The sequence below is a fragment of the Ahaetulla prasina genome, chromosome 3, assembly GCF_028640845.1.
Source record: "Ahaetulla prasina isolate Xishuangbanna chromosome 3, ASM2864084v1, whole genome shotgun sequence".
NCBI lineage: Eukaryota > Metazoa > Chordata > Lepidosauria > Squamata > Colubridae > Ahaetulla > Ahaetulla prasina.
Genome location: NC_080541.1, coordinates 160981068 through 160994028, shown reverse-complemented (window position 1 = coordinate 160994028; position 12961 = coordinate 160981068). Strand labels below are relative to the sequence as shown.

The 12961-nt window shown below is 36.5% G+C and overlaps 1 protein-coding gene across 1 annotated transcript in view; it reads right to left on the bottom strand.

Moving 5' to 3' along the window:
* WLS (Wnt ligand secretion mediator) overlaps positions 1-11816 on the bottom strand; it is a 45384-nt gene extending 33568 nt beyond the window's left edge. Inside the window, exon 1 of the mRNA XM_058177162.1 lies at positions 11488-11816. Within this exon, the coding sequence (XP_058033145.1) occupies positions 11488-11593 (106 nt within the window). The 5' untranslated portion in view covers positions 11594-11816. The remainder of the gene's footprint in view (positions 1-11487) is intronic.
* Between the last annotated feature and the right edge of the window lie 1145 nt (positions 11817-12961).

The window sequence follows — 12961 nt, the reverse complement described above, 5'->3', positions numbered from 1 at the left end:
TCACAGACACCCCACTGGGAAAAGATTTCTTCTCTCTCTTTCTCTCCCTCACTGACAAAGATACACTGCCTGTGATTGGATCAGTTACTAGTTTTTATTATTAAATGTTACACCTATACTCCACTGAAAAAGAATATATATTTTTTTTAAAAAAATAAGAACATAACATTGGGCTGCAAGCCCAGTGGGGATCCCAACTATCATGCTTCAGACCACAGTTTCAACCCTATTTTAGGAATGAAAAGTTTTCATGAGCTAGTAGCTATCTACTTTGGTCTTAAAATCACACTTTCAATTTTCTATGAATGGAATTTTTCCTTAGTTTTCAAAATAATCTTTTAGCAAAGTACCATTTCAGTAAAAAAAAAAAATTATCCAGAAATTGAAAAACAGGCAGACTGTTTGCAATTTTTTAGAGTTATACCTTGCTTGTTCTGACTCTAATCATATGTCCTTTAGTAGACAGATAGTTCTCAATTTATAATCGCAACTGAGATGAAATTTTGGTTGTATGACGTTGCACTTGCAAGTTGAGGCACTCTATATGATCAGACTCAATTTTCCAACCATTTTTATGGTGGTCATTAAGCAAATCATGTATTTGTTAAGCAAATCAGGCAGTCCTAAGTCTGAATCCACTCTCCTGAATGTGCATTTTTTGCTGAAATGCTAGTTTTAAAATAATTCATAGTTGTGATAGGTCAGCTAAAATGAAGTTTATTTCATAACAGAAAACAGGAGTGGATGAGTTAATGTTTTCTGTAGGGTAGGATTTGTTAAATCATAAATTTAAAATATTCAAAATATTACACAAACTTAAAGAGATTTGAACAGTGTGTCTGGAATGTCTGGGTATTATCTAGGAATATTATTTTAATTATTTAGTGCCAGCTGCAAGCTGCCTCTTCAGATGTTGGGAGATTTGCTAGACAGCAAAATTAAAATTTATCCTACAGAATCTGTTTATATTTGAAGCAGTTGTCTTTAGTCACTAATTTTAAACCTTTATAGTTCATATAAAGTAGCTATTGATACATGGAAGAAGAATAAAACACAAAATATGTGGCATTTTGAGTATAAAGTCACTTGTCTCTATGCTAACTTGAATGCTTTTTTGTGATAGTCCAAAATAAGGGCTATTATCTTATCCAATTGTATATGGTTGGTTGTTTTTGAGGGCAGGTTATGTGGAATTTGTAGCTGCCCATATATCAATGTTCTCCTATTCATTTTGACTTATTTTATCTCGCTAAAAGGAGCTAACTCAATGGACACATGGAGTGAAAAATGCATCTATATATGATATAGTTCCAAAAGTTTTAAGAAAGGCAAGTGTATATCAAAGAAGCTTACAATATTTCCACAGCTGTTTTGAAACTTTTTTTAGCATGAATACAGGCAAGCTTTTGGGATGGAGTTAGTTTTATTCATCCGATAGATGACTTATGAACGAGACAGAAAAAACACAACTTGGTTGATATAAATACAATAGAACGAGTCCAGAAATATTTTACTAGAAGAGTTCTTCACTCCTCCGAAAACAATAAAATACCTTATACCAACAGACTTGAAATCCTGGGATTAGAAAACTTACAACTCCGTCAACTTCGACATGACCTGTGTTTAACACACAAAATCATCTATTGCAATATCCTTCCTATAAAAGACTACTTCAGCTTCAATCGCAATATTACAAGAGCAAAAAATAGATTCAAGCTAAATGTCAACCGCTTCAAACTTGATTGCAGAAAATATGACTTCTTTAACAGAGTTGTTAATGCTTGGAACTCATTACCTGACTCCATAGTCTCTATTCAAAATCCCAAAATCTTCAACCAAAAACTGTCTACTATTGACCTCACCCCATTCCTAAGAGGACTATAAGGGGCGTGCATAAGAGCGCAATAGTGCCTACCGTTCCTGTCCTATTGTTCCCTTCATTATATCAAATTAATATAGTTGATGCATATTTTTTTACTTATATATATATATATATTTTCTTCAAGATATGTTGTTTTATCTATGACAATTGTTTGTGTATACTGTTGTGACAAAAAGAAATTAAAAAAAATATTGTTTGTTCTCTTCGAACCATCCTATACCTTCAACCATGACACTGTCCTGGTATTTTTAAGAACATTATCAGATAGTACAAAGTATTCATCATTCCTTAAAACACTGGCAGAGTCAAAAGAGTTTGGGGGGGGGGCAGAATGTTATCAGTATGCTGACCACACTCAACACATCTTCTCATAGGATTCAAGAGATGCTGTGCATATTCTGAACCAGAGCCTGGACCCAGTGTTGTATGGATGAAGCTGAACTGTGAGAGTCCTTTTAAATAATTCCAGTACAATAATTGGGAGAGTGCATTGCCTCAGAAAGAATGTGTATGTAGTTCAAGGTTTTGCACTGAACATGGAAGCCTCTCATTTGGGATTGGAACACCTGACAGATCACACTCTTCATCACAGACTGGGGTAACTGTTACCAGCACATGTTACATAGGATAAAGATTATAATTTTGTACTTATTTTGCAGTAAATAAATCTGCTGTGGTGATGTACAGCCCCTAAGCCATAGCTCTTGAAGCAAACCTCTCCATAAAAATCACTATCTGCTTCCCAATTTTTTTAATCTATGTCTACATATGCTTAAGAGTAGGATGCTTGGCTTTTGTCACCTGACTTTAACAACATAAATGACAGATCACTGATTACTGACTGAAATAAAACTGAAGTGACAGCCAATGCTGTCTTAGAAACTGGGATGACTTAGATCCTTCTTTCCCACTCTCGTTCAGTTTAGAGGTGGATGGGTTCTGGTGGTGGGGAATTTTTCCTTGAAAGAGTTGTTCTGCAGTCTTAAAAGAGGCAGTGGTTACCCATTTATGGCATGGAGCTGAGTTATTTGAAGGACTGCTAGGGACTCTCTCTGATTATGTCTACCCATCCATTTGGTCTGACTGAAATTATGCCATTTGATGGGGCCCAGGATGAAAGTATTTTCTGTTCTCTTGACCACATTGATCTATTTCAAGGCATTGCCACCAGCCCTGGGGATTTGCAGGTCTGGCCAAGAGTCCTTGCAACTGTTGACTTATTATTGGTAAGTTGAGTTCTTATTCCAGCTGTGGATCATCACACGCATGCTGCTATTTGTTGTTGTTTTTATGCTATTTTAATTGTTAGCCACTCTGAGTCATGAACCTGAGATAGATGGCCATATAAATTGAGTTAATATAAATATGTGAAAGTATATAATATAAATATATGGAAGTGGGGAAGGCTTAGGGAGCTTTCTTGAATGGATTCAAAAGAGGTTCTTTTGAATAGCCTTCTTCAACCCTTTTTCAATTTTGGAATTTTATTCCAAAATTCAAAATGCAGCAATAGACCTTAGTTTCATTTTCCTTCAAGTCACCTCATAAATAGTTGTCTGTGGGAAACCATGGGGGACACAAGTACTGTGATCTAATTAAGCACAAGTGGAGCGAAACATATTCAGGATTTCATTTCAACATTTATGCTATATCAACCTGTTATTAAAGCATATCTACAGGAGTTTTGCCCATAATTTTCTACAGCTCCTTCAGTGTTATTTTCTGACCCTTATTCACACTCCTACAAATCCTTTAGAAAAATCTCAATTGCATGGTGTCTACACTGATTAAAGTCTGAAGCCTAGTGACCTCATGTGATGTTAACTGCTCCCATGCTCCAACAGCATTCTCTTTTTCTATTCAATTACCCCCTTCTGAGCAGAGGCTATCACCACCAAATGAGTGCATACAAAGGCCTTCTGCTTCATTACACTAACTCAACAGCAGGATAGGAATAAACAAGCTAATTTATCATCTTTACCTCTCTCATCTTACAAGCCCAGCATCTTTTCTTTTTTCTTTCTTGATTTTAATTACCCAGGAACATCAAGCTCACTAAATTCATAGCATTTAAACCAACCTGGAGTCCTCCAGAAGGACTGGATTATAACACCATCATCCTTAGTCTTTCCCATTTTTTTTACTGGCTAACTAGTTTTATTTATTCTGAAAGTTAGCAGATGCTTTTTGCCAGCTTTTGTATAGCAAAGGCTTCAAGCCTATATACTCTTTTGTGTACATGTCACTGAAATTAAAAGAACTGAGTAAAACTATTTAGGATTGTAATTTCATCCCTATGTAACAGATTTTAACAGATTCCAGGTATGGAATCTTAAGACTATAACTAAAATAAAGTACACAACTGAATCAAATTGTGGTCCAAATTAATATGCTTCTTGTTATCAAATGGTTTATTTTTCTCAGATATTTAGAAACAAAGACAAAAATATCCAGGTAATCAAGGGCAGATTTCAATGAAGCCAAGTCAGCAGCATAACTGAGGGCCTTATTTTCCTAAGGCAGAAGAGCAACCATCCTCTTTATTGCCTCAAGACCAGAGGCACTAAAATCATGGCCTCATGGTTTATGAAGCATCCCAAGAAGAGAAAATTCCATTAATGCAGTGGTTCTCAACCTTTATAATGCTGCAACCCCTTTAATACAATTCCCCATGATGTGGCGATCCTAACAATAAAATTATTTTTTTTTAGGCAGCGATCTCAGCACACCTCAGCAGCCGCAGAAGGGGGAAAAAAGCGACAAACTGTTTTTTTGAATTTATCGCGCCTGAAGCCATATTGGCTAGCGATCTGAACTGCTTGCGATTGCCTTGAGGACGGAGGCATTAAAGCGGAGACTCCTCCCCTATTAAGTTTATCGCACCTGAAGCCAGATTAGGCTAGTGATTGGGAGTGATTGCAGCTGGCTTGAGAGGGAGACATCAGAGCAAAGATTTCTCTCTTTTTTAATTCATCGCGCCTGAAGCCGAATTCGTGATTCTTTGACTCGCAAGTATACTTCCCATATTTCTGATGGTCTTAGGCGACCCCTGGCAAATTGTCATTCGACCCCCAACGGGGTCGCGACCCACAGGTTGAGAACCGCTGCATTAATGAATGTTGAAGGCTGTATGTTCTCTCCCAGGTTCTATAAAATGCAGAAAGACCAGAAAAGTTAGAGATAGAACCATTAAGGTCTGATTTGTACCCTATGACCATCATTAAGTATTGTACCTTGATGAAGGTATCTTTTCTTTATGTACACTGACAGCATATGCACCAAGACAAATTCCTTGTGTGTCCAATCACACTTGGCCAATAAAAATTCTATTCTATTCTATTCTATTCTATTCTATTCTATTCTATTCTATTCAATTCTATTGATTACTATTTCTTCCATTATACCTTTTAATTTTATTTTCCCTTGTATTGCTCATGCTAAGACTACTGCAGAATGGAACAGGCTATAAACAGAAACAAATGAACACACATCCAAGGGAACTATACATTAATACAAGAAATGAGACAAGTTGAAATGGTCCATTTCTTAATAATGGTGAGTTTGTAGGCTTAGATTTAGAAGCGTGGTCGCCCAGAACTTAGGCAGGAGCATGTAAGCCTGTAATAAAACTGAGACACAGAAGACTCATATTTCTCTAAGCAAGACAAACGTAGCTTGGAGTAGATAAATAGAAAAAGAGAACAGCAGCCTATTTATTTCTTGCCAGCAAATAAAATAAACTTGTAAAAATGTAAAAATGAAATTTAAAAGCCTATCAGTTGTGATCATTGGGAGAACTGGCAACTACATTCAAGCTTGCATTCTCACCTTTTGTTTCCTTTAACATACTGGTAATATATCCACCTGCAACATATATATATTTTTGCTGACTTTTTTCACTTTTGGAAATATGATACTGCTAAAGAACAATTTCATTCTTAACTGTAGATTCTTAAAGCTCTTGCTGTGGAGTTCAGATATGCTGTATCTTGGGTTTGCCAGTTGCAAAATCAATACCAGACACAGAGTAACTATCCTTCAAATAACTCATGCCAAGAAATACAGAACTCAAGAAGTTTTTTTAATTTTTTTTTTTACTTAACTAGGAGGATCAAAAGAGGATCAGTATTTTCTCATTTTTGCATCTTTACAGTATACTACAAAATCTTTTAGTGATCCTTTCCTTGGATCATGAGGTAGCACAATTTCTTTAAAACCCTAATAAGGATAAAATCATTCTGAAAGAGCACAAGACAAGTGCTGCTAATCATTGTGTCACAAATATGATTAGGTATCAAGTTTACCATGACTAACTGCTTGGGATTATAGCTGAAAACCAATTATTTAAATTTCATACTGTAACTATTGTTGCTAATTGGCTCATTGCAGCAAAACATGCCTCCCCCTTGCCTAAGCCTTTCTTTTGTCAATTTTTTACTTTTGAAAAGCCATGTGTCTTGCTACTGCAGCCAAGCTATTAAATCAGTTCACAAATAGGTCTAAATAAAAATGATGAGCACATGGTAATCAAGGTGAAGAGAGCCCAGTTTTTAAATAGCAACCAATTTTTATAGCTGAGCTTAAAAAGTTTGATTTTTCAGGTAACAACTGGAGCATTGAAACCATTTCTATAGATAGAAAGCAGAGGCAGATTTCTGCACATGTATCACATTTATGCCTTGAAGGAATGCTAAAGCATCTCTGGTATGTGCATGTAAGCTTTCATCTCAATAGAGACATCACGAAAGTTAGATTTTTAGTTCCAGACAAGCCCAAAGGAATTCTCCTCAATGAATCATAATCTTTAAACCAGGCAAAGAACTTTAATTTAAGTAAGGTAATTATTTTCAATATTTACATTTGCTTTAGATTTATTTTCCAACATGGTTATTATCATTCATTTTGGCTTCCTAGCCTCATTTATCATGACAATTACTTATCTGAGATTAATCAGTTAATGAAGCTGCCATGTAAAAGGCCTTACAGCTGCAAAAGTTTTTAACTCTAAATTTGCAAGTGTTTCTGAATACTCTGAATTTGCAAGTGAGATCTTAATCTACATATTCATAGCAGAACATCTTTTTTTAAAAAAAAAACCAAGCAGCAATAACATTTTACGTTCAAATTCAGGAATCTTTTCTAATCTTTGTGCATATTTCTAGACAACTACAAAGAGAAGGATTGCATGTAAAAGTTAAGTGATAAAGCAGTTCACTGCAGAAAGTGCACCTTTTCTGACTGTAAACAAAAAGACAAAACCAAATTCAAATAATATGGGTTTAATGCAATCTATGTCCTATCCCAATCTTATAATGCACTTGCCTTCATGATTAGCTAGAATTTGATACTAGCGAGTGATTCTCTTTGGCCGTCCCAACCATAGGAATGGTTAAATAATTATGGACATTCTTTTCATAGTATTTTTACTATGATACTTCTCCCAAAAAAGCCAGAGATGCCAAGCTCCTGACCCACCTTAGTAGAATTGGAATAAAGCAAGAATGTTGGAGGGTCATGGAAATAGCAGGTGCTTCTATGGTTAACTATTTCTACTCTTATTTTCCAAACTTGTATCCTTCAGATATATTGGATCCCAATTCCCATAATGCCTGGCTGTCATAGCTATTAAAGTTTAACAAATCAGCAGGTACTAGACAGACAAAACATACTGTATGTCACAACCACCATCTTTAAATATAGAAGACCACCAAATGATATTCAGATCTGAAATATAATACATTCCTGTTCACCACTACAGCTTAAACGCATTCATGGCATGTTTCACAATAAATTATTCCACAGTAAACAAATGTTGTTACATTAAATTATGAGCAAACCATCTATCTAATATTGATAATTGCCCAGAGTTACCTTGTGGTAAGATGGGGATCAATAAATTTAATAAAGTAACCATTTGGATATAAGATCATCGATAAGCTATAAAGAAGTATCACTAAATGTCCCATAACTGCAGATTCTGAAAAGTATCCCTAGGGAAAGATTAACAGAGAAATAAATTTGTGTCCATTCATGTAAAATTGCATCATGAATTGGATTTATTACAAATTGGCGGTATGAATTAAAATGTCATTCATTTCAAATATTCCACACAGCTGGCTCAGTAACCATATTTCTTATCCAGGGCACACTTATTGGGTTAGGAATGTCCCATATAAATGTACATCCTTCTCCCTCTGCAACTAATATGAGATTTCCTAACTTCTCTGAATTCTCCTTCAAGTTAAACTCAACTCCTGATGTCTTCATGGATATTGTGATAGCCAAATAGTAAACTGTGGTTTGAGCACTCCCTGAAAATAAGCATTAACTAATCATCATAATAAGCTGCAGTTTAAAAGAGAGGGAATTTCACATTCCATTGAAAGTATATGGGTACCAAATACATCCCAGATCATTAAAAAAGAAACTGGATTAGAAATGGAATGTCTGAATTAGGGTTTATATACATGTTAAACAGACAAAAGCAAGACCAACAATTTTAATTAATCCGTTCTGGAAATCACATCAAAATAGAGGGATCCATTACTTCAAAATATAATTATAAAAAAACCCAAAACAAAACAAAAACAAAAACCCATAGCCCTCCATACCACATCACATTTACAACATTGCCCAGCAACACGAATTCCCAATGGGTACTTTCAGATATTTATGTCCTGGTCTATAAAGTAATAAGCTTAGGTAATTTGATCATTGACAGATCTAAGAATCAATGATTAATTGGTTACCTTTTTCCACAGAGAGTTGCAAAACTAATAAATCTTCATATTGATGACTATTATGAATATGGATTTTTCAGTAATGGAAGCCACACTCTACAGTTTCTTGCCAGGAAGGCTTACCAAATTTGCTCACTCATCTTCTTTAAAAGGCAGATCAACACTCTTTTTCTTTTATTTACAAAGATCTGGGCCTGGATGGATAACTGCTGTTTCATTTATCAACTGCCAATTTTTGTAAACTTAATTGCAGAAAAATATGCTTTCCTAACAATTTCCGCTTCCTTTAAATTTGACTAAATTGATTCATAAACTGCCTTGAAAACCTGCTTAATACGAAAGCAAACAGAACTTTAAAAAAAACCTAGTTCATCTACTTAAAATGCTTAATTGAACCAAGCTTGTCTTTGAAAAAGATGATGTAATAACAGGAACACATTCTTTGGATGACTCCATATACCACAGAAAAGACTATTGCTATTGCTTTTTCAAGCTTCAGCTATGACTGTGTTGTAACTGTATACAGTAAAAGCTTCTATGATTTGGATATAACACTCAATACAGATTTGGCAATGCATTATGGGACATCACAGCAGGAAGTCTGGATACCATATGATTTTGAGTGTATTTATACCATGGGAAAAGAAAAAGGCATGCACACCTGCACATTAAAAACAAACAAACACAGAAGTCACTACTGGAAGTCCTTTCAAAATTATCCAACCATTATATTTACAAAAAAAATGTGCATTCCGGCACATCCCCCCAACACAAGGAATCTCTTGAAGGCATGTATTGTATTCCCAAAGATTAAATTCAGTTGTATAAAATAAAGTGCTTTAAAAGTGACTTATAACTTAATACCCCAAGACATTTTATCTGTGAAGCTCAATATTCAAAAGAATCGCAAGCATGCAGATGAATAAATGTATCTGTTTTTATTTCAGAAAAATGCAAAATCTGAATATCAAAACAACACTCTTGCTTCAAAGTAACCCAATGCATTATGATACAGTAGATTTCCCCCCTACCTCTAGATTATGCCTAGGTAAAATGACTGCACAATCAAACACATAGTGCAAGCATGCTGGTCTGGTCTGAGACAAAAAGCTGGCTGAAATGTGTTGCAACATGTCTGTTTTGTCCATTACAGCTGGTTTCTTGGTGTCTGGCAGACTCGCACTGTCTAGTTTTAGAAAAACCTTAGCAATATGCAAAGAATTTCACACTGATAAAAGAACCATACCAAAACAGATTTAAGTCACCCTTAACATTTACATCACAAAACCTTTCAATTGAAGGCCATGTATTTAAATGTTTCCATAAAATAGAATGTTTCCCATTTTTCCTGATAATATTCTTCCAAGATCACCTTTCAAAAGAAATTGCTGAAAGGTGAAATTTGAGCATCTGCAGGGTGGCTTTTTAAAAGTTCTCTTCTTCTCTCTCCCCCCTCCCCCACCCAATCTGCTAGACTGTTCCTTATTTTGTTTCTTAAACATAAACAGATTTCCTGGGGAAGCTATTTTTCCTTTTCCCTTGAACTGGCACTGTTTCTGCAGAGAATATTTGGCTAATTAATTTTTAATTTAAAATCAATAGAGAGCTATTATTTGTGAAACAAAATGAAGGGATAAGCCCATCCAGAATATATGTGTTGTAGCTATTTTATCTATGATCCAGTGACATACCAAATTGAAAGATTCATGTCTAAGACTAGAAAATGAATGAGAAAATAGTGACTGTGGGTCCAAACTGCAAAATAAGGATTAACTAGTTAACTTGTGGCTAGCATAGTTTTCATTCTTTTTAGTACCTCCATAGAGGAATTTAAAGACCTGCCTGGGCCTTGAAAATGGGGCAATTAAAGGTTTTACATGTTTGAAGGAAAAGAATTAAGATACCCTTTCCTGTATCCTTAGTTTGTGTTCTCATGTTCCACTTTCTCATGAGATTTTATTTATTTTATTTTATCTATTAAGATATTTTATTTTTGTTTAAGGCAGGGAGCAGCATAGGTTTTGTAGCTGGGAGGGAGAAAGAAACTACCCTCAAAATCACAATGTACGTTTCTGAAGCTTTCTCCTCAATAGTCTCAGGGAGGAAGTCCAGGCAACATCAAAAGAAGCCACAAAGACTTTCAGTGGGAAGGGATGGGGGAATTAAAAAGTCAAAAGCAAAACTCTTCTCTCTCCCTGGAGGGGGAAGGCATCCTTGACTCTTTCCTCCTGCGCTTCCTCCTCCCGTTCTGCTAAACCCTTCCCCGCCCTTAACAGTCTGAAATCCAATCTAAAGAGAGGCTGCCTAGGCAAAATCACGCAGTGCTCCAGAGAAAAAAAGGAAGAAAGCAAAGACCCATTAAGTGGGATACAATGCCGGAACATGCCTTTCGTGGGCTGGAGCGGTTCCACTTTTTCTTTGAAGGAAATCAGGGCCCTTCTTGCAGCCGAGTTGGAGGAAAGGCGGATTTTGGGGGAGGGGGGAAGGAAGGGACGCGCGCGCGAGAGAAATTAAGAGACTTGATCAACTTTTCCACCCCAAGGGGTTTTGCACCAACTGAGTCGCCATGCTTAGAGGATCAGCCTGCCGTTTGTTTCCGTGGAGCAGATCCTAAAGCCGTGGCAAACCTCCCTCTGTCCTAAACTTTTTCGACGCCTCCCTGCTTTCCTTTGCTTGCGGCCCTAGACAGCAGTGGGCACAAAGAGGCCCGTGGCGCGCTGTTTTCTTAACTACAATAGCAGGGCAAATGAGATCATAGAAGCAAGCCAGGGATACAGTAACAAGTATCCAGACAGACAAGGGGTGAAGCCCGAGTCGGAGCAAGACGAGGAAGAAGAGGAAAAAGTTTGCTTTTGGAACACTTACCTATCAGACCCCCCACCAGAAAGGCGACGACTTGGAAAATCAGCAAGATCCCGCCAACAATGCAGAGCTTTTTAGTGCTCATGTTCTCGATAATTGCCCCAGCCATTTTTGCAGTGTTTTCTCTCCTGCACTCTATGCGGCGGCGGCGGCTGTGAAAGTTAAAGCTGCAAAGGGATGGGAAGGAAGAGGGGAACCTCAGCACCGATTGCCCGGGAAAGCCCGGACCCGTCTCCCTCCCTACCGAGAGCTGTGATTGTAGCCGGCCCTCGAGTGCATGTGGCTGCTTTAAAGGAGCAGGAAAGCGAATCACATGATACCCACCTCCCTCCTCCTCTCTCCCCTTCTCTCTCCCTGAGCTATTCAGCAGCAATTGGTGTCAGTCTCACATAGCAGTGGGGGAAAGCCGAAGAAAGGCTGCTTAAATTAACAACTTGAAGAGAGATGGATGTATTCCCATAACTCGAGAAGATCTCGCAATTTTGTTCCCCAGGATCTCTTCTAGCGAATTCTGGAATGATAGTCACAAGACAAAAGATCTAACAGATTTTGGAAAAACAGAGGCAGGAACGATGAAAGCGATTTTAAAAATTCATTTGTTTTTAAGGCACTGGAGGTGGGAAATACTTTGAAACTTTTCCCCATGGTCAACTGCTTTTCATTTCCTTTTTTTTTAAGATCTGTTTTTCAGAAGCTTGCGTTAAGGCAAAAATCATTCCTGTTAACTGTTTACAATTTAGAAGCCTGAAGAGTGGGGAATGAAAAAAAAATCATTATTTATCTGGTCTCTTATCTGTTATGAACTCAGCTTGAATTAGCTTTCCAGGGGCCTTATTGTGCACTATGACATTTCAAAACTTTCAAATTCTAAACACCAAATATAAGAAATCTAAATGCCTGGGAAGACTTGCTGGACAATGTCATATAGGGGATAAATGAGACAACAAATGCTTGGCTAAAGTCTCCGATTTCAGAGTTGGCATCCTCTGTATCACATCTGCCTGTCTCTAATAAAAAAAGCTTATTTGAGGAAATGTTGTGGCTTTGGAAAATTCTTGTTCCATTGAAATTTTTTTTTACAATGCTTCAGATAAAAAAAAATTAAAAATTCCGGGGGTCGAGTTAATGTGGGTGGTACACTTTACTTCAATGGAAAAATGATCATTGTTGCAACCTATGACCATCATTTGTGTTGTAAATGTTATACCTTTGATGTATTTTTTTTCTTTTTTCTTTTTCTTTTATGTACACTGAGAGCATATGCACCAAAACAAATTCCTTGTGTGTCCAATCACACTTGGCCAATAAAATTCTATTCTATTCTATTCTATTCTATTCTATTCTATTCTATTCTATTCTATTCTATTCTATTCTATTCTGAAGGGCATTGTAACCTAGTTATAATATAAAGGTTAATACTATGTTTTGTTTTCATTGCAACAAAAGTATTAGATCTATATTCACTTTAGCAAGTGAA